The sequence below is a fragment of the Fopius arisanus genome, unplaced genomic scaffold, assembly GCF_000806365.1.
Source record: "Fopius arisanus strain USDA-PBARC FA_bdor unplaced genomic scaffold, ASM80636v1 scaffold00063, whole genome shotgun sequence".
Lineage (NCBI taxonomy): Eukaryota > Metazoa > Arthropoda > Insecta > Hymenoptera > Braconidae > Fopius > Fopius arisanus.
The window spans coordinates 337329-357436 of NW_011887802.1; the positions used below are offsets into that span (position 1 = coordinate 337329).

The 20108-nt window shown below is 38.1% G+C and overlaps 3 protein-coding genes and 1 long non-coding RNA gene across 7 annotated transcripts; 3 read left to right on the forward strand and 1 right to left on the reverse strand.

Annotated features, from left to right (window-relative positions):
• Positions 1 to 147: 147 nt before the first annotated feature.
• Positions 148 to 8489, reverse strand: LOC105268951 (uncharacterized protein CG10915). 3 transcript variants are annotated; one of them, XM_011308882.1, is made up of 9 exons: positions 8417 to 8485; positions 7188 to 8132; positions 6934 to 7035; positions 6410 to 6634; positions 5669 to 6299; positions 5433 to 5531; positions 4667 to 4917; positions 2630 to 2962; positions 148 to 1807 (listed from the first exon to the last, which is right to left on the reverse strand). In XM_011308882.1, the coding sequence occupies exons 2-9, from the start codon at positions 7398 to 7400 to the stop codon at positions 1793 to 1795; spliced, it is 1869 nt and encodes a 622-aa protein (XP_011307184.1). In that variant the 5' UTR covers positions 7401 to 8132; positions 8417 to 8485; the 3' UTR covers positions 148 to 1792. The 3 variants fall into 3 exon arrangements, with proteins under 3 accessions (XP_011307184.1, XP_011307183.1, XP_011307185.1); XM_011308881.1 differs by having other exon boundaries at positions 7188 to 8489; XM_011308883.1 differs by lacking the exons at positions 148 to 1807; positions 2630 to 2962 and adding an exon at positions 3465 to 4355 and having other exon boundaries at positions 7188 to 8420.
• Positions 3259 to 4606, forward strand: LOC105268952 (uncharacterized). Its single transcript, XR_892388.1, has 2 exons — positions 3259 to 3621; positions 3876 to 4606. It is a non-coding gene; the product is annotated as an uncharacterized lncRNA (long non-coding RNA).
• A 499-nt stretch (positions 8490 to 8988) lies between the features above and the next one.
• On the forward strand, positions 8989 to 11581 carry CCT3 (chaperonin containing TCP1 subunit 3). Its single transcript, XM_011308884.1, has 4 exons — positions 8989 to 9251; positions 9375 to 9436; positions 9765 to 10902; positions 10982 to 11581. The coding sequence occupies exons 1-4, from the start codon at positions 9215 to 9217 to the stop codon at positions 11389 to 11391; spliced, it is 1647 nt and encodes a 548-aa protein (XP_011307186.1). The 5' UTR covers positions 8989 to 9214; the 3' UTR covers positions 11392 to 11581.
• A 66-nt stretch (positions 11582 to 11647) lies between these two features.
• Positions 11648 to 19901, forward strand: LOC105268954 (death-associated protein kinase 1). Of its 2 annotated transcripts, XM_011308885.1 has the most exons (15): positions 11648 to 12340; positions 12539 to 12617; positions 12691 to 12803; positions 12897 to 13479; positions 13569 to 13617; positions 13993 to 14109; positions 14362 to 14634; positions 14724 to 14906; positions 15007 to 15121; positions 15202 to 15393; positions 15522 to 15763; positions 16777 to 16866; positions 17100 to 17264; positions 17379 to 18394; positions 18476 to 19901. In XM_011308885.1, the coding sequence occupies exons 1-15, from the start codon at positions 12298 to 12300 to the stop codon at positions 18636 to 18638; spliced, it is 3423 nt and encodes a 1140-aa protein (XP_011307187.1). In that variant the 5' UTR covers positions 11648 to 12297; the 3' UTR covers positions 18639 to 19901. The 2 variants fall into 2 exon arrangements, with proteins under 2 accessions (XP_011307187.1, XP_011307188.1); XM_011308886.1 differs by lacking the exon at positions 16777 to 16866.
• Positions 19902 to 20108: the final 207 nt, after the last annotated feature.

Below are 20108 nucleotides of genomic sequence, written 5' to 3' on the forward strand. Positions count from 1 at the left end.
CATGAAATTTTCTCGGGAATATTCAAGGTCATTAATAATTTTTATAGAATTTCAGTGAATGATTGTTTTTTTCCACGCTATTTTTGGGGGTTAAAACGAAACTCGTTGATAAAATTTTTAAGTTCTTCAATTCTTTATTTTCAGCATCACTTATTTACTCTTTTGTCTCATCTCTCCTCTTTCTGTTTGATTTTTTATTACAATTTGAATTACAGGGGCTATCCAATTCGGTACAATGAGAACATGTACGTGCTATATATATATGTATATTTACATATATTTTATCATTAGTTCGATTCATTTTGGCTGGGAAGGGTTGAAAAAAAGAAGGTGAGGCAATTTCACTTTGAAGTTGATTCTCACGATATTTTTCTAAAATAACTCAAAGTGCTATTGATTCATCTTGTTTTATCTCTTTGCTACTCCTTAACGTTTTAATGTTGTACATTTAAAAGGTTCGCTTAGGATTACAATAATTGGACAATCTACGATCGAGTGATTTACCATAAATTTTGCTTCTTTAGATTTTTATTTTGTTTGAGTTTGAAAAGGGCGATGTGAAATTTACATCTCGTTTCAAGGGACATTTATGATCAAGGCGTCGGAGTTTTATCGGCAATTGTTTTCCTTTGGATCATTGAATCTTACTTCAGGAGAAGGCGAAGCTAAAGCACAATATCAATTGTTTTGTATTTTCAAACTTCTGTTCTGTTCTCTTTATCATGATTCGGGACTCGGGTGATGAAGTACATGAGAGAAAAACCAGGTTTCAGCGATTCTGGAAGACTGTACCATTTCATGGGCTTGCACTCAGAGATCAGAGGACTCACGTCGTCACGTGACTTCAGGAATGTCATGGGTATTTCGTAGATTGTTGAAAACAGGTTTCGTTTTTCTTCTTCAAATTTTGTGTTTCATTCAACTCTATCCCGATATTATTCCCATTGAGAGCTGGAGGACTTTATTTAATATTTAGCAACTACCAATTTTTTTTCCGCAAAAGATTGAGGAAATGAACATAAAAGTTGTAGGGAATAAAATTTCATTCATCGGATTCCATGAATCATTCGCCATAGCCCCTTATTCTTAAAAAATGTTTAACCCTCGAGGTGGCAGGTTTTCCACTTTAACCTGAAATACCACATGAACACGTGTACAAAGCCCATTATTGTTCACTGAACTTTTGAAGAGTCATCTCGAGGTATCTAATGTATTCACCCTCCTACAATTTTATTGTGTATTTTTTGTATGGCGTTATATTGGTGATGTATAAAAGTAAAATTCCTCGTTGAACATTCTACGAGATCCCCATGACATCCTTATTTTAAAATTACATTAACGATTAATGAAATCAATGACATCTACAAGCAAATGTTGAGGAGTCGAGTGAAATATCTCCTCGAATTTGTTTCCTAAATTCATCAGTTTTATTCGTTTTATCCTTATTTTATTATCCTTTATTCGAGATCAGTGATGTTTCAATTGATTTTTGAGTATTTATGATACGATCAAACAAGCCATCAGTGCTACGTTCTTTGAAAATTCTCCCATCTTTAAACATTTTCACAATATAAATTCCACAATATTGATCATCCATCTGTAGTGAGGCGGCAGTGATGATAGCGAACGTAAAATCTCTTCTTTAAATCTGTATCGAACAGATTGAAATGTACAATTAATCAACGAATTAAGTGCATGTGCTATGGAGTGAATGATTGGATTGCAACGTTTTTGTTGCGCAATCCACGATTATTCACGTTCTATCCAGAGATCATGGTGATTTGACAGCGAATCAGCGTGGTTTTGTCTGCAAAAGGTTTTCACAAAATTAATTGAGTTCCGCGGAAATCGGTGGGGTAGGGAGAGAAAAATATCAGCTGATAGAGTTAATTCTGTCGTTTCATTTCTCACAATAGGGTATTTTAATGTTTCACTGGAAAATAAGAAGGAAATGGGTTATGATTTGATTAGAAAGCCACACCAATTTCCGATTGCATAATGCGGTTGATCATTCATCTTGTCTGAATGTTTTGTCACGTCGAGGGAAAACCGCTAATTTTCTCCTCCATTTAAATATACATCCATCCCCATCTTTAAGAAAAGAAAGAATCAATGGAATAAAATGAGTTTAGCGAGACAGGAAATTAGATCGTCGGTTCAATCATCCTCTTCTAATGCTCCTCATCTCCTCGCAATCTGACTTGATTTCTTTCTTCAAATATGGAATTCTCATTTCCGCAATTTAAGGATATCCAAGTACGTTGACAATTTCTCATCAAAAATACTCAAATATCCTTAATGCTAAACCTCAAAACTTTCTCCAAAAATAATATTTCCAGTTTCATTAATTTTTAATATCAATAACGAGCGGCAGGTTATAAAAATAATTCTCTTGGTAAAAATGAAATGAAAAACCAACTGCCGTTGGACTTGGCCGGTGCCCTCCTAAATTGAATGTAAATATTAATCTCAATTCCGCTCTCTGAATTTGTAAAAACTCAATTGAACCTCCCTCCCCATAAATCCTCCCCCCTCTGAATGATGAATCAACTGAATTAGTCCCCCAGCGTGAATTTTTCTGTTGGAAATCCCCCGGGGAATACGTTGAAACGTTGAATAATGAATTTACCTCATCAGGGACCTGTTGATGAGTGGGAATGGGTGATGATGGCTGTGCTGGCTGTGCTGGCTGTTGTGTTAACCCCTGACTCTGACATGTCGGCTGTTTAGTGACTTTCAATGTATCTTGGAGTGGTTGATTGGGATCAGGGCGTCTCATGTAAGCAGCCTCCTTTTTGGGTGGTACCACCGGCTTATTTGGAGGTACGGGTGGTGGCATACCACGTGGAACCAGTGGTTTTTTGCCAGTTGCAGCCACCGGTGCACCATGAAATGATGATTTTAATGCTGTTGCTGATGATGTACACTTTCCCTCGTTCGTTACCACTCGTTTATCAGTTGTCTGGGGAATCAACACATCACAGCCACAATGTGTATCACAATTAGTCAACAATCGTTTGATTTTTCATAAAAGATTGAAGATTCTTGCGGTGTCCAATAACCAAGCCCATGTAACAACCATCAACCAAACCAAATAAAGCCAACGAATTTTGCCTTTAACAATTTTCTTGTGTACTTGATGGGTTTCTTTCGAAGAAGTGGAGTACGTGGATGCATAGCACAGATATGAGAACCATTTGTTTGCCGAAGATGTTGTGGATTAAAGGAAAAATAAATGAAATGAATACAACGAAGCAGAAAAATAATAAATATCTCAAATTCTTGAGCTTTTTTTTTTGTTTTGGTCTTTCTTTGCACAGGAGACTATCCCACCGGCACAGGTGTTCCTTGGATATTTATGTATTTCTCGTCTCTCTTGTACTGTAATGTTTACTTTTTATTGTGTCCTCTTTGCACATAAAAAGGTCAAGCAGGGAAATTGTTGTGTAAATAAAGCACGGAAGTGAGTTGCATACGAATATTTAATTGAGGAATTAAGTTGGTATACATACGAAATAATACGGCTTATGTACAATAGTATATTCAAACTGTTTAGGGTGATTTTGGAAGAGCGAAGTTATTCTACGTTCTTCGTATAATTATTATTTCCGTTTTTCAAAAGTAAGATATTTTAAATTATAATCGTGTCTAGAGGAAAGTATTGAAAGTATCTTTGGATTCATTTAATGTTTCGAGGAAGAAATAATAAAGAATAAATAGTGGAATTTACAGCTGCAGTCTCATTAAACTAAAAAATACCAACGAAAAAGCAGTGCAAAAATACTTTGTCTCTCTAAGTCTAGGTACTAATGAGAGTGCAGCTGCAATTTTTAGCTTAAATAATATGTCAATGATTGTTGTTCAATTCTGAACAGGTGACCACCAGTATTTGCTAAAATAATTCTCAACGAAAATAATGGAAGGGGGGAATTAATTGTGTCGAATTCACAATCTTCGTAAGTACTCACTGGTTACTAAGAGAATAATGAATAATAAGACTAGAAAGTTGCTAACATAATATCAAGTACAAATAGACTATCTGTCGATCATATCTCATCGATTCAGTAGTGAAATTGTTAACGTTAAAACGTCAAATATGATAATTTTATTTGAACTAGAATTACAAAGTCATGATTAGTAAATAGATTTGGTACGTTTAACGAATTCACCACTGATTCCACTTGTAAGAAAGTAAAACGTTTAAAAAATGAAAATTACGTATGAGGCCTTTCATGTCTCTTGTCCCACATATCATCATATGTATACTTATGGATATTAACAATAACTTCAAAATAAAAAAAAAAATAAAAATACCAACATTAGAATCCAATTAAGCTCCCTCAAATGACGTAATCCTAGTGATTTTGCATTGAAGAATTTAATCACATGAAAATAACGGAAAAGAAAGATATTTGCATTAAAATGTCGGAAACATTTTGGGTACATTTGGAAAATCAAATTTGGAAGATTATCTTCTGTGCATAAAAAAATACAGATGCCAGATAATTAATAAAGAATAGAGACATGCAATCGTGGCTGTAACGTGTGAATCAATACACGTGTTTTTCATTATCGAAAATGAATAATGGAGATAATAAAATGAAGGAAAAATGGAAAGAAAGGTCATTTAGATTAACGTGGATCGAGTAGAAAATTGTTGGATTACCTGGGGCTCGGGGACCGGTGTATTGGTATCACCAACGGTTTGGGGACCAGTTGTTATAATGTTAGCAGGTACTGCTGGACCTGGGGGAGCTGTCCCTTGCGATGAGGTGACTGGTGCTGCACTGTCATTTGCGATAGTGCCACTCACTGAAGGAGACGGTGCTGGGGCGATAGAGACTGGAGCGACAGCTGAACCGTACGTTACACCTCGCATTACTTGACGGGGTGTCACTGATCTTGCGATACCCGTGGCTGAAAAAAATAATGGACCATGTTATAATCTTTTTGAAATAAATCCAAATTCAGTTAGATATCAGTATTTATGTCCAAATAGTGAATATAAATTTCCACAGCATCCCCAAGACGCCCTCAAACTTTTTCTTTGTACAATGATCACATAGTTCCAACATTTTATTCCTGTGGCTTTTGTTCAATTCTGAATGAAGATGTTTAATTCCTTTTTACTAGCTCATAAAACTATTGAAAAACTTGATCACCATCACAAATGCCTCACCGATATTTCCTCGGATAAGTCTTCTTTATACCAAAAGTCTTCATGAAAGTTTAACGTTTCTCCTCGAGATGAAATGAAATGAAAAGCAATTCTAAAGAGACCATTGAATAGCATTGAAAGTATAATCGTACTCCTTCTGCTTTATTAGTTTCCAACTTATCGAGAATGCTCGTGTTCATTTCTCTCATGCATTTCCCATTCATCCATGTCTTTTTGCAGCATGATTGAATTTCAAATACCAATGAATACTTACTTGGTCCACTCACTGGCACACTGGAAACTGTCGCTGTTGGTTGAACAACTTTACTACTGACCATTGGGGTTCCTGTGCCTAGAACAGGTGCTCCTTTCACTGGAATTACAAAAAAAAAGATTCACATTTTTCATATCATTTTAATAAGTCAGGTAAATCAAGCTAATTTGTATTTTTTTAACTGAGGATAGATGAAAGGAATATTTCACTGAAAATGAATGAAAAAAAAAACTAACATGCTTGTGTTGCCACGCCAGCAGGTCTGAGAGTGGGCATAGCGGCCAAATTCGCAGGTTTAGCAGGTGGTGGAGGTGGTGTGGCACCCAAAGGAGCTCTGATACCTCCACGTATTGCAGCACCACTTTTCCACGATTCCAACTCTCCCTTCATTCTCTCCAACTCTGTCTCAAGGTCCTTTGACTTCTTCTCTTCCTTGGAAAGTGCTTGTCGATACTGCTGTCTTTCTATATCAAATTGAGCAAATTGTTTCTCCAACTCTGCCTCAATCTGAAGTGACTTCTTACTCTCTTCCTCCAGACCCTCAGCCAACGAATCAATTCTCACTTTTTCCTCACTCAGTATTTGCGCCAAATCCTCAGAGCGTTTACGCTCCTCGATGTACTTCATTATAATTTTCTTTCTTTCTGCTAGGAGCAGGAGAACAATTTGTTTCTGTCTACTCTTTTCCATTTCTAGGGCTAAAGTCTCCTTTTTCAATTCCATCTCTAGTCGTTTCTTCTCCTGCCTCTCGAGTTCCAATTCTTTTTTCAATCTAGTACGTTCTTTTTCAAGTCCGTACGTTATGTCATCACCCTGCGCTGTATCGTGCTCGTGTTTGCGTTTTTCTTCTTCTAACTCTTCAATCACCTTCAATTACAATTATTAATTATTTCTAGCAATTCAATTTTTTTATTAATCAATTGAATAGACAGGGGATTTATTGAAAAAAATAAATAATAATTGTGCCATTCACATACCGCTCTGTGCCGGATTTCTGCGTCCTCTAACATCGTGACCATTCGTTTCTGACACACCTTCTGCTTGAGAATCATAACACTGAAATTCGGAATCTTTCCTTCGAGCTGATCATTGTCATTTCGCATAACGCCCCCGACAATGGCAACATCTCGTGCCAGAGCTACATAGGGATCAGTAGTGCCACTTCGATACCGGGAATTCAGCAGATGCTTCATCTTCTCCGACTTGAAATTTAAACAGCAATGCAATCAGCTCATACTACAGATATTGAAAATTGATTCAATTGCCCTAGTTCTCCATCCCCATTTTCAACAAACCGCTTCATCATTGGTTTATAATCATAGAAGGTTTAGAATCACTTTACAGAGTGCAATACTAGTGTAACAGGAGTCTCTCTGTATTAATTATTCACGAAAATCTCTCCTACACCGAATCGACGAATTTGCCTATAAGCCTCTTAGTCACCTCTATCATCACCAAAATTTACCTCCGCTGTGATAAAATTCATTTAATGTTTAATTACCTTGAGAGCAGCAATTACGATATCACGAGCCTGCAATTCTCCCTCGAGGTATCCAAGCAGTTTCAGCAAGTCTGTCTTACTCAATTCCATCTTCGGATTCCGCTAGAAATTCAAAAATTACTGAATCATTATAAAAATGATTAACGGTAAAGTAATAAAAAAGGGGTTGATGAAATAAACCAGAAAGAAATAATGAAGGCTGAAAAGTTCTAATCGTATTGAGTAAATAAAACAAGATAAAACGAGATAAAAACCTTGAGCGTATTGGAACAGCTCTTATCGAGTGGCTCAAAGTTATTGGGCTTCTGCTGTGAAATTTGTGTTTGACCGTGGCCCTGTGCCACACGATACTCTCTCGCAGATATGGGTGACGTTGACATTAACAAAGGTGTTGGTGATGATGTCGACGGTGTGCTTCCACCGGCAATCGAGCCGTCATCTCCAGCACCACCTCCATGAGTTGCCATATTGTCATCAAGTTGTGCTGAGAAAATTTGCTGAGTAAAATTCCGACCGGATCCTCCAACGTCTCCACCAAAGTTGTTATCCGTACGTCGCCTTTTGACGCTCAATCCACTCGGAAAAACCCGGCACGGGGGATACGCTAGTCTCTTCAGCTTTCACCACTTATTTATCCATTATCCATAAGAAATTTCTTGCTATTTATACTCTAAAATCTACAATAACCAAGTCTATCTCACACTAAATACTTGAAGCTCCGATTAGCTACGTGTGATGGATCAAGTTGACACTGTTCAACACATTTAACATTAATGCGGCGCGTCATTCTCATTGCTATTATCATTTGATTCACCTTCTGGCCACTTCTTCATCAGCCCCATACATATATTCACCTCGGGCTTTTGAGGGATAACAAGAAAACCGATCAATTGTGGGGAGCTTGCGAGAGACAACCATAGGGAAAATTGTGAGCCTGTGAGGTCTGAGAGCTTTACGCAGCCAAACCAACCCAATCATACAGATTGTCCCCTTGTCGCACAAAGATTAATGCACTAACACCACTAACTACTGCAAACCATCGAGAACTCACTGTCTTGCAAGAGTCACTTCACTCACAGCCCTTAACGACATGTTCTCTATGTGTTTTCGACTATTTTTACGGTTAGACGCGAGTGTAGAACACACCCGCCCCTTTAACTCCACGCACACTCGTCGTGTGTGTGTTATGTCCTATATATCTATACATATGTACAATTGAAGAGTACAAGAAAAATGTCGCTGGTGTGTCTCGTTGGTTTCGTTACTTCCATTTTCGACATTTTTTTTCCAGACATATGTCAGAAAAAAAATACGTAAAATTGTGAATCTTCAGCAGGTTGCCGAATATTTTACATTAATGAATAGTGCGAAAGCCATTTTATAAGATTTGTTAATCCGATAATTTTTAATTCTCATTTTAAGTCACGATTTTCAGTCATTGTCGATATTCATCAACGCGATAAATAGTTGTATCGATACTAACTAATTCGATCCCATGAGACGCTAAGTATCGATAGTTGTTTGAACATCCGGAATAGACCACCGTATACTTGGCAAACATGAATTACACCCCAAGAGATGGAGGGCGCCACACACAATGCGGGGGTGTCTATCAAGTCAACGGGGTGAACTTTATTTTCTGAGGGATTTTCATACCGCAGAAAATAAAATTCACCCCGTCGACTTGATGGACACCCCAGCATCGCAATAAAAACTTGGTTAATAAAAAAAACACCCCAGCATTGCGTGTGGCGCTCTCCCTCTCTTGGGGTGCAATACTACGATGCTGCTGGGGTCATTCAAACCCTCAGAACTGAGCCTCTACTTTAGTCAATCCTCTCTGGTGTCTTCTACTCCAGTTTGTCTGCAATAAAAATAATAAATGTTTTGTAATTGGCGACAGATATCCAAAAATTTAATTTGAATTATCACCGCGCCCGTGTTCACAAAACCTGCACCACGCCCCCTAACGGGAGCAAAAAAATGAGTTTTAAGTCGGGAAATACGCGCAAAATCTCTCCCCAGCAGTTGACAAGGTGAATGTGGTCCTTCCTTATTCACACGATAATGTTTTAGATTAGTTCACGCGCCACCACTATAAGCCATTTCCATTGAAGCCTTTTCATAAGCACTAGCAATCCCCTACAATACCTGGAAAATTAACCAAATATAGTCGATGGTAACTCTTTTCATCCATCCCTAGAAAAGTCAATCACTCACAATTTAATTACTCACTTGATGAAAGTTTAGTTTCAATACTCGAAAATATAAGAAATAAAAGATGTTCGGTCCAGGATCAGCACCGATCGTAGTTCTAAGTGAGTAATCAATTATTCTGCTCCGAAATAAAACAATTGATGATGAACATTGTGCCTTGTTTAGTATCACGAAAAATTGTCACTATTTCGTAAAAATAATGCCCGGTTTACTGATTATTGCAGGTCAGAACACAAGCCGTGATTCCGGCAGAAAAGTTCAGAAGGAGAACATTCAAGCTGGTAAAGTGAGTAAAAAAATGCCTTAAACACGTGTTCTACGAGAATCCTTACCTTATAAGGCGAAAACCGGTGTCACGCCCACGTGCAGTATTTTCCAGCAAATTCCATCAGAAAATTTTCATGTTCGAATAAATAATCATTACGCATTTATGCTTTCAGCAATATTTTTCTAAACCATGCTTGAAAATTCTAACCTTGATATTGCCTTATACTCCCTACTAACTGTACCTGTAACGTAAAAAGTTCTTAGTCTTTAAACTTTTTACAAACGATATGTTTATGCTCCAGAACTGAAATTCTCATGAAATTCATCTCAAATTACTGAATCCTCAGGCAATCGCCGATGTCATTCGAACATGTCTGGGTCCCCAAGCAATGCTTAAAATGCTGATGGACCCCACAGGAGGAATAGTAATGACTAACGACGGGAATGCAATTCTCCGTGAGATCACTGTGCAACATCCAGCAGGAAAATCAATGATTGAAATTGCCCGTACTCAGGATGAAGAAGTTGGAGACGGTACCACATCAGTGATTGTCCTGGCTGGAGAAATTCTAGCCACAGCTGAGCCATTCCTGGAGCAGGGAACTCACCCAACCGTCATCATCAGGGCATATAGACAAGCTCTAGAGGACATGGTGAAGATTCTGGAGGACCAAGTCAGCATTAGTCTGGACATCACCGATAGGAACAAAGTCATTGAAGTCGTGAAATCCTGTGTGGGAACGAAATTCATTGGTCGTTGGTCAGAGTTGGCCTGTCAAATTGCTATTGATGCTGTCAATACTGTTTTGCTTGAGGAGAATGGACGTCGGGAGATCGACATCAAGAGGTATGCCAAGGTGGAAAAAATTCCTGGAGGCAGTATTGACGAGAGTCACGTGCTTCGTGGAGTTATGCTGAATAAAGATGTGACTCATCCTAAGATGAAGAGAAGCATCAAGAATCCCAGAATTGTCCTCTTAGATTGTGTGCTGGAGTACAAGAAGGGTGAGTCCCAGACGAACGTTGAGATCATGAAGGATACTGATTTCACCAGGATTCTGGAGCTCGAGGAGGAGCACATCAAAAAAATCTGCGAGGAGGTGATTGCTGTCAAGCCTGATGTTGTTTTCACTGAGAAGGGAGTCGCTGATTTGGCATCCCACTATTTTCTCAAAGCTGGTATCTCAGTGATACGTCGTGTGCGTAAGTCTGATAATAACAGGATTGGGAGAGCATGTGGAGCAACTATTGTTAATCGAACTGAGGAGCTCAGGGAGGAAGACGTTGGTACTGGGGCTGGACTATTTGAAATCAAGAAGATGGGGGATGAGTACTTTTGTTTTATCACTGAGTGCAAGGATCCTAAGGCTTGCACCATTGTTCTACGAGGTGCCAGCAAGGATGTGCTCAATGAAACCGAGAGGAATCTTCAGGATGCTCTTCATGTGGCTAAGAATCTGCTGATTGAACCGAAATTGGTTCCGGGTAAATATTGAGTTCATAACATAATTTAATTATTCAGTGATTAAAAATGTTTCATTTTCGTGCTTGAAATGCGTTGCAGGTGGTGGAGCTGTTGAAATGGCAGTATCTCGTCTGTTGAATGAAAAAGCGGCTGGTATCGCTGGTATTGAACAATGGCCCTACAAAGCAGTGGCTCAAGCTTTGGATATAATTCCCAGGACTCTCACTCAAAATTGTGGAGCGAATATAATCCGTACCCTGACAGCTTTGCGTGCAAAGCACGCAACAGAAGGCAACACTTGGGGAATAGACGGTGAAACTGGTGAGCTAGTGGACATGAAAGTACGAGGAATCTGGGAGCCGTTGAGCGTTAAAATGCAGACATACAAAACAGCTATCGAGACAGCTATTCTTCTCTTGAGAATCGATGACATCGTATCAGGCATTAAAAAGAAAGGGAACGATAATCAGCCGAGTGCTATGCCCACAGAGCAATCGATGATGGAATAATCACTACATTGGTTAAAAAATTGCGTTATTTTTCACAAATCGCCTTTAATTTACTCTAGCTAAACGCTTCATTTTCACATTCATTCTTTCGCACATCTCTGAGAATTTTGTTCCAATAACAAATGGCATTTTTACGTAAGATAATGGAAGATTTGTAAAAGTTCAATGGAGAAAGAAAGAATCAACTTTATAACGTAATCTACGATTATTAACCCATCCCCTTCCTGTTTCCATTGTATGGTAAATATCTAGCGATGGGGGACGGCCTAGGGTTGGGCATTAGGTGTTGAAATGTTTATTTCTTTGAACACCCGTTGGGTGAAAGGAAAATGGATTTTAAAACTAAGCTCAATGCTTCCCACGCACATGGGAAAAGAATGAGCTGTTTTCATGGGAAGATGTCCCACACCGTTGTCTACATCCTTTCAGTCAGTAACAGTGAGTCCAAGTGAGTCTCCAATGTACAGCAAGTTATTGTAAATTTACACGTTTAATTTTTCACTCCTTGTTATTTGGCCTGAGAGTCTCCTGGTCAGAATGATTATTTATTTCTTTCACTCAAGGTCCACAATATTAACGCTGTGAAAACAGATAAGCGTAATTTGTTGATACCGTAAATGGTGTTTACCAAGTACATCGAGGTGGCGTCGCATATATTGATTCCAGGCTTGTGTATGTGTGTGTGTATGTGTAAAGTAAATGTGAGTACATAGGCCTGGGTAGAGAGACAAATCGAGGCCCGGCATGGTAAAAGGCCGGGGGAAAACGACACACCACAAGTGACAACGTATTTTTGTTCATTTCTTTTCCGTAACGGTTTTTATTTGTGTGATTTATTTTTTAAACATACGTTGAGTGTAGGTGGTGAAAAAAAAAAATCATACAAATGTGGAGGAAAATCGGGAGATGATGCCGGGCACGTCTCGACAATTTGCAGCATCGAACAGTGGTAAATTGATTTATTCCATTATTTTGAGGTTGACAGATGCTTCAAGCTCGGCGGTTTGCAAATCGCCAGTGAATTGAGTAATATTTTTTTCATTGAGTTTATCAGCTATTGGGAGTATTGTCGAGTGATCACGGACCTTTTTTTTACATTTGTAAATATTATTTTTCCATGTTATTTAATATTATTCGTGGGCACAAGGTCCTGAATGGGACAGTCTGATGGAGGTTCATCACGAAGCTATTGAAAAAAATTATGAGCTTCTTGAGGAGATTGGCAAGTGAGTGGTTTTTGTGTATTTATTGATTCATTGAATTATTTGATTCGTTATTATTTGGGATTTTTTTTCTCAGGGGCCAATTTGCCGTTGTCCGGAAATGCGTGGAGCTCAAAACAGGTTTGGTTTATGCTGCAAAGATAATGAGGAAGAGAAGAGTGGCGAGGGGAGTAGCTGCAGCTGATATAGGTAAACCGCAAGAAAATGTATAACAGAATGAGGGAATAGTTATGTAAATGCAGTGAATTGCATTTATATTAATTGCATTTCTATTTGTTTCAGCACGTGAAGCAGGACTTCTGGCGCAACTTCGTCATCCCAATATTGTTACTCTCCACAAGGTGATAGACACTGGAAAGACAGTTGTTTTGCTTCTGGAATTGATTTCTGATGGGGAATTGTTTCACTGGACACCATCGAGCGAGGCTGAAGCTGCACATGTCGTTAGACAGGTTTTGATGGCCCTCAGTCATTTACACTCGCATCAAGTGGCTCATTTGGATATTAAACCGGAGAATATCCTGTTGTCGACGCCTCCACCTATGCCAAATATTAAATTAATAGACTTAGGACTTTCTCATCGTCTAGCGCCAGGTTCTGAGCTTCGTGCACTTTTTGGTACACCAGAATTTGTAGCACCTGAAATCGTTAATTACGAACCCCTCAGTTTGGGAACTGATTTGTGGGCAGTTGGGGTGCTAACGTATATTCTACTGAGCGGTGCTTCGCCATTTCTTGGTGAAGATAAACAAGAAACTTATGCCAATGTTGCTGCTTGCCAGTACCAATTCGATGATGAGTATTTTGGCAATGTTACGGAAATTGCCAAGGACTTCATACGCTCCCTCTTAGTTAAGGATCCAAAGTAAGTTATCGTGAGCGTCATAAAGCCAATGATTTTAAACCATTTTGTATTTAAAATGATTGATCAATTTATTATTTTACGATGTTTAGGGAGCGAGGGAGCGCTGAGTCGTGCCTTAAACATCCCTGGATCCTTACGGTGTGTTCCTGCATCAAATAGCCTTATTTATTTATACACCACATAGTTACTTTACTTCAGTTTATATACATTCCTTATTACTTTACTTTCTTTGTACTTATTCGATTAAGCTTTTCTTCACTTTCGTAATAAGTCACGAAGCAAAATTCTCATTTCACTTGTAAGATATATAATGAAGTTTAACGAACAATTACATATTGAAAACTGTAAATAATGAAGAAAAAAAACAGCAAAACAATTTTTCATTTCCTTCACACAATGGCAGGCAACTCACAAATGCATGATCACATTTTTATCGAGTAGGAATGAAAGCACAGAGGTTTATTAACTTCTTGGTTTTAGTGGAGTAAAAAGGGTTTATTTTGTCATGATCAGGAGTCCGAAACCCAGCAGGATCTGAGCGCTGCTATGATAAGTGCTGTTAAACGCGGCTGTGTCCAAGCAGTATCGCAATTATTGAGACAAGGCGCCTCGTTGGATGTCAAGGATGCTGTGAGTCTCTGTCACGTCTAAAATACAACATTCGTGTAGATGGCTTTATGATCATATAACTATTAATTTTGGTGAAAAAAAAAAATGAAAGCAGAGTCTAGTTGAGATTTTTCATGAATGTCTACAATTTTTGGGACATGCAATAATAAACAGACGCGATTGCTAACTCATAATGTGAAACAAATATATCTGTCAGTTTTATTTTAAAATTAGATAGAATAATTAGAGAACTCGTTAACAATTTTATTTTAGAAGCAAGATAGTCTTCTACACATCTCGTGTGCATCCGGTGACGAATCGATGACGGGGCTCTTGATCGAAAATGGAGTAGAACTTGATTCGACGAATGAAAAAGGCCTGACTCCTTTGCACGTTGCAGCACGCAATGGCCACATTAATATCGTCAGACTTTTGTGTCTGTCTGGATGCGATGTTGACAAGACAAATCGGGGAATTCGGGCGGATGTAACAGCTATCAAATATGGACATCTTGAAATAGCTAATCTTTTGGATAAACTGAGAAGTGTAGATATTCTTCATATATCATATGTTTTTTGGTAGTTCTTAGCGAGGTCATTTGGTATGGAAGTGACTGAATTCATGATTGTCCGCAGGGAAATCAACGAGAGAATTATGTAAAACAGCTACAGCCTACCCACAAGGCAATTGATCGCCTACACGTACGCCTGTTGGGACATTGTGCCACAGGAAAAACGTCCTTGATAAATTCCTTGAAGTCTGGAATATTCAGTTTTGGATTTTTCCGAAGATCTAGGAGTCAAAATTGCACAACCAAAGTAAATTATATTATTTAAATTACGTGTCGACTGAATTACTGACATTCCACCATTTTTCAACAAAATATTACAAATATATAATTTATTTCTTTGGGCATAGCGAGAACCAAGCATTGAATTGGATGTAACGAGTAAGCACGGCTCATTAAGCTTTGAATACAGTGATAACGAGTATGAGGGGACTGTTGGTGTAGAATGGAGTCGCGGTAATGTTGGTGAGTAATGAAAGGCAATGATAAAATTTAAGCAATAAATATTGTCAGCGTGCGTGACCTACTTGTTTTTATTTTTATAGGAGGGGAATGCATTTTTTGGGAATTTTGCGGTCGTGAGGATTTCTTAGCATCTTATCATCATGCTTTGACTCACCAATTACCCGCCGTTCATTTGATAACGATTAGCCTTCGAGAGCCCCTCACCGTTCAACTACAGCAGGCGCGTTTTTGGCTTCGTTTCATTATGGACAGAATTCCGCCGAAAAATATTGGTATAAAAAAATTTTCTCATCTCCCAAACCCAATCTTCAGCTTTATGGAGCAATCTCTGGATGAATTAATTGACTTCTCTTCAGATACAAGGGCGACAGATAGAATAAATAATCTTTTTGTTTATTAGGATTTGCGGGAAAGTGCCAGGATGTTAAGGTAATCCTCATAGGTACTTACGCCCCAGAGCTTCAGACACCAAATTCCAATGGAACCAATTTTCTCGCTCCATTGCTACAATTTCTCCGAGAATTCACCCCAATTTTAGGTGAAGAGCCACAAGTGGTCGTACTAGACGCCACAAATTCATCGAATCCAGGTGTCAAACTTCTTCGATCCTATCTGACAAATGCGCGAATGGAATTCCTCGAGGTAATAAATTTTCCTTCCACCATACCGGATCTAGTCTCTTCTCTCCTTCCCTCTTCTATTATCTCTTGGTCTTTCTCAGTTTACTAATTATTTTGTCCATTAACATTTTATTTGGGATAAAAAAAAATCAATTTCTTGATATGCTAGTGATCGCACGAAATCATAGCATGCAAGAACCCACAAAATAAAAATAATGATTATTCATTTGAGTTGATTCACTTAAATTTTTGGTGAATTTTTCTTTCAATGAAATAACTATTCATTCAGCATGATTTGGGCTCAACGGATAATTCGTGCGCATGTTATCATACAAATATATATTTTGTAAAAAGGATTAAATAATTGTGTCATATCATCTACATTAATTAACACCTTTGGGAGAGAAAAGGGCTGTTGGGAGTATTTATAAAAGTGTGAGGGACCAAATCAGATGAATCAAATCGTCGCCTCAACAGCAAAACCGCGCAAGTCCCAAAAATCCCTTGTTTAATGAAAGAGGCGTATCTCCCATATTCATGGTTTCGAGTTCGTAAGACGAAGAGAAATATTCAATAAGAATGAAATATCATTTTGTAATTCCATGATGAAAAAAGATTTTTTTTCATATCGCGTAACTGTCTCAGCATTTTTCAGAGAGTTCTTAAACTTTTTTGGAATTTTATTTTATTTTCATGTATTTCATTCTCAGCCGCTTTCGTAATCACTGAGTAAATTGTGAGTCGGCAATTTTTATTCAATATTTCTCTCCATGCAATTCACGAGTTTAAATTCGCATTTTATATGGCAAACCTCGTAATCTCGTGTTTGAATTTCGTAATTAAGGTTTTAATTTTTCTGTGCGTACTTATTGATACAACGAAAAAAAAAAATCCGTATGGAAATGTTCTTTCTGTGTAAACAGTCGTTGATCAATTGAAACATTAATGATAAACATTGTTCCATTGAATTTAAAAATTAGTTATTAAATTGTGAACTGCAATAAGTGCCTTAATGCATGCAACGCATGATAATAGGATGGACGGGATGCAGCTGAAAGTATTCTCCGTCGTGACAAGCCCCGGGCAGCGGCCATGTACGCGCCAGTGGCAAATCATGATAACCAGGTCTCCATTTATCATCTTATTTCTCTCATTATAAATAACACTGATAATTTTCATTGATTTTTATTGTCACTTGTGGTGCACAGTTTTTTCACGTCAATTAAGAACATACAATGCACTACCTTGCTTTTGAGATTATGAAAACTAAACATAAAATAAGAAATGCTTTCTTTGTGCTTATCGTGTATGATGATTTTGCTTGAGTGATTGGGTTGTGATGAATGGTTGGATTTTAGGGGGCAATGGTATGGACCGGATTGGCTGAATCCTGGAAAGCGCATATTCTCACACTCGAGGATCCACCTTTGCTGTTGACACTTCAAGAATTGCTTCTTGAAGTTAGGAAAATTAATCCACTGGTTTCCATTGAGCATTGCCGACATTTGGCACAACAGCTACAGGTAATTTTGAATTATATAACCCATTTGAACACGAAAAATTACGAATTTTCAGAGTGCAATGCTTACTTTCAAAGAAAAATATTAAAATTCGCAACAAATGCCTATCTTGTTCAGACGCTGGGAGAAGCGGTTCTCCTCCAAAACGATTTAGTGGCTCTATCTCCAGAATGGTTGTGGCGAGATGTGATAGGCTGGCAATTGAGTCCTGAGCAACGAGGTCGTTTAGGTGGTCGTACAACAGGTGTGTTTACACTCGAAGATTTTCAAGCACGATGTCCATGCCCCGCGAACCAAGCTCTCCAGGTCCTTCAAGCAACGAACTTCTGCATTCCCTGTGACGTGGAGGACGATGAGCTCGAGTACGAAATTCCCTGTTTGAACCTTGTGGAACGTCTGCCAGGTCTCTGGGAGCCTTGGAAGCCTTGCTCAACAACACTACCTCACGCAGGACTTCGATTATTCCCTGGGGAAGCTCCTCTCTATCATCTGACCCCAATTTTTCCACATTTGCAATCACAATTGAGAAAAATTACACAGACATGGGATCCCAGAGATTCTGATCTGTATCAGTGGTGGCGAGGGTCAAAACTCTGTGTGGGACCATGCGAAAGTATTATAACTCTCGAAGAAGAAGACCAAGGGTACATCGAAGTGAGGGTTCGGGGACCAAGAGGTTGTGGATCCCAATGTTTTGCACTCTTAGGAGTAGTTTTTGATGCTATCGATGCTACCATTGAAATTGTAGCGCCTGCATTACTTCTGGAGAAGCACTGGCTGTCTCCTAGCCAACTCAGAGATTATGACGAGGTTCTGCATACGTGGGAGCCAGCGACCATGTTGTCACTTTTATTGGAGAAAGGATTCGATGAAGCTAAGTTAAAAAATCCATTCAATGGACGTCAGGAGAGCGTTTGGGAAATTGTCGGATGTGGAACTGCTTTATTGGATACTTGTATCCCTGGGACAAGGCAACCAGTTAAATTCATCAAGCCTGGGGTGCAGAGGAGATTAGCTCAGATGCTGGATCCTCCTGATCCTCATGGAAAGGATTGGTGTTTACTCGCAGTGAGACTGGGACTTGGTGATCGCGTGGCTAATTTGGATAGCAATGTGGATAGTCCTACTCTGAGGTAATTTTTCACTTACAATATTTTTGCATTCGAATAGAATAGATCAATGGATGTTTAGAGGCATCTTTTTGTTTTCTCCAGGTTATTGGGATGTGCTGGAACTGGATGCACCGTTGGATCCCTTGTGAAACAGCTTCGAGCCCTTGGTCGAGAAGACGCCGTCCACTTGTTACTGTCCCACACCCCAGTTTTTGTATTATCGATGTCAATTGATTCAGAAACTGGCTCTAATCTATCAAGATGACGGTGCTGCGAGCATCGTCGGTGGATCAATACTTTTTAGAGCATTTTCAGAGGGACTTTGGGGGAATCATAAACAGGGTTGTTGACCACCTTTTTTTTTGTAAATATTTTCAAATTCTCATCTTTCTCGTATCGTTTATTTTCGACGTGATATCATCTCACGCATTGTTCTCACATGTTCATCATATTTTTATTGAACTATTGTTCTGTCATTCTTCCATTAATCTTATACCCATCTATAATTTAATGCTCTCAAATAGCATAATTATCTCTTTATACTTGAGGCTCACAACAGTCACTGCATTTATTTTTAAACTTATCTAGAAAACATTCCCCATTAAAATTCGTAAAATGCTTTATTTGTCTGGTATATCTACTTAAGTAAAGAAAAAATCACTAAATCAATCTATTAATCGAAACTCCAAAGACTGCATGAACCAACTAATCGCGTTGTATTCTACGCTAATACTGAATACTAGGGAAAATATAAAGGCAAGAGAAGAATTAAACCGCGTGAAAATTTCGTAGAGTTACTTGCCACGAATGAGCGTCAAACCAAAACAAGACATTCGAAATGAATATAATGCGTTCACTGCAGAATTGTTCCCTCTGGGTTATGCCCAGATTAATATTTCAATAATGATTAGATAGAACTTCACGATTGACGCTTGCAACACGGATGGTTTAACTTAATTACTCTTGTTCAGCTTTTGTATCAAGTGTGTTCGATACTTTATAATGATTATTAATTAAAAATACTGTGGAACAAAGAGAAAAAAATTGTATAATGTACTAGTCTCGTTGGAAAATTTTTTAATTCAATAAGTTTGATTGAGCTGAAGCACCAAAAAAACCTTATGGCCGATGACAACGAGCTCCAACGTATTTCGAAAGTAATTCTATTATGTGAAGAGAGAAAACAGAACTATAATCAATTGATTGAGCGCATCCTGAAGTATCGGCTGAAGACTTAATTAATTAATTGTAATTTAGTCCGACGCGTCCATAACTAATTAAAGACAATTTATATCATAAAACAGAGATAGGATATAGGTGGAGTAATTCATTTGGCTCAATTAATTCAAGTGAGATGAGTAACTTTAGTCTGTGGTATGAGCCTTTATACGAGTTTATACCATTCGGATGATTGATTAAATTAATAAAAATAATCATGGAATTGTGAGGGAGATTTTTTCAATAGCTCTGGAGCAATGCGCCTTTGGACTATCACTTTTTCGATAAAATAAGCAAATGATTTTCCAAATTACATTCAATTTGTAATCATGTGTTATTCATTATTATATTATTTACATGTACTTATGACATGACAAGACTACAAGGGTAAAATTAAATGAAGAATATTTCTAGGTAAATATACATTAATGTTGCTTTCAGTGTTTCATCATTATTTTTCTTTGGCAAATTGATGATTATGAAATTTATGGATTATCATAGATGTAAAAGGAATTTA

Coding starts and splice junctions, on each gene's coding strand:
- LOC105268951 (XM_011308881.1), bottom strand. CDS start 7,400: ATGGCAACTCATGGAGGTGGTGCTGGAGATGACGGCTCGATTGCCGGT. Junction 5,532..5,668: donor TGGCGTGGCAACACAAGCAT/GTTAGTTTTTTT, acceptor TTGTAATTCCAG/TGAAAGGAGCACCTGTTCTA. Junction 4,918..5,432: donor TGTGCCAGTGAGTGGACCAA/GTAAGTATTCAT, acceptor TATTTTTTTCAG/CCACGGGTATCGCAAGATCA.
- LOC105268954 (XM_011308885.1), top strand. CDS start 12,298: ATGATGCCGGGCACGTCTCGACAATTTGCAGCATCGAACAGTG. Junction 12,341..12,538: donor ATTTGCAGCATCGAACAGTG/GTAAATTGATTT, acceptor CGTGGGCACAAG/GTCCTGAATGGGACAGTCTG. Junction 12,804..12,896: donor AGTAGCTGCAGCTGATATAG/GTAAACCGCAAG, acceptor TATTTGTTTCAG/CACGTGAAGCAGGACTTCTG.
- CCT3 (XM_011308884.1), top strand. CDS start 9,215: ATGTTCGGTCCAGGATCAGCACCGATCGTAGTTCTAA. Junction 9,437..9,764: donor AGAACATTCAAGCTGGTAAA/GTGAGTAAAAAA, acceptor CTGAATCCTCAG/GCAATCGCCGATGTCATTCG. Junction 10,903..10,981: donor TGAACCGAAATTGGTTCCGG/GTAAATATTGAG, acceptor AATGCGTTGCAG/GTGGTGGAGCTGTTGAAATG.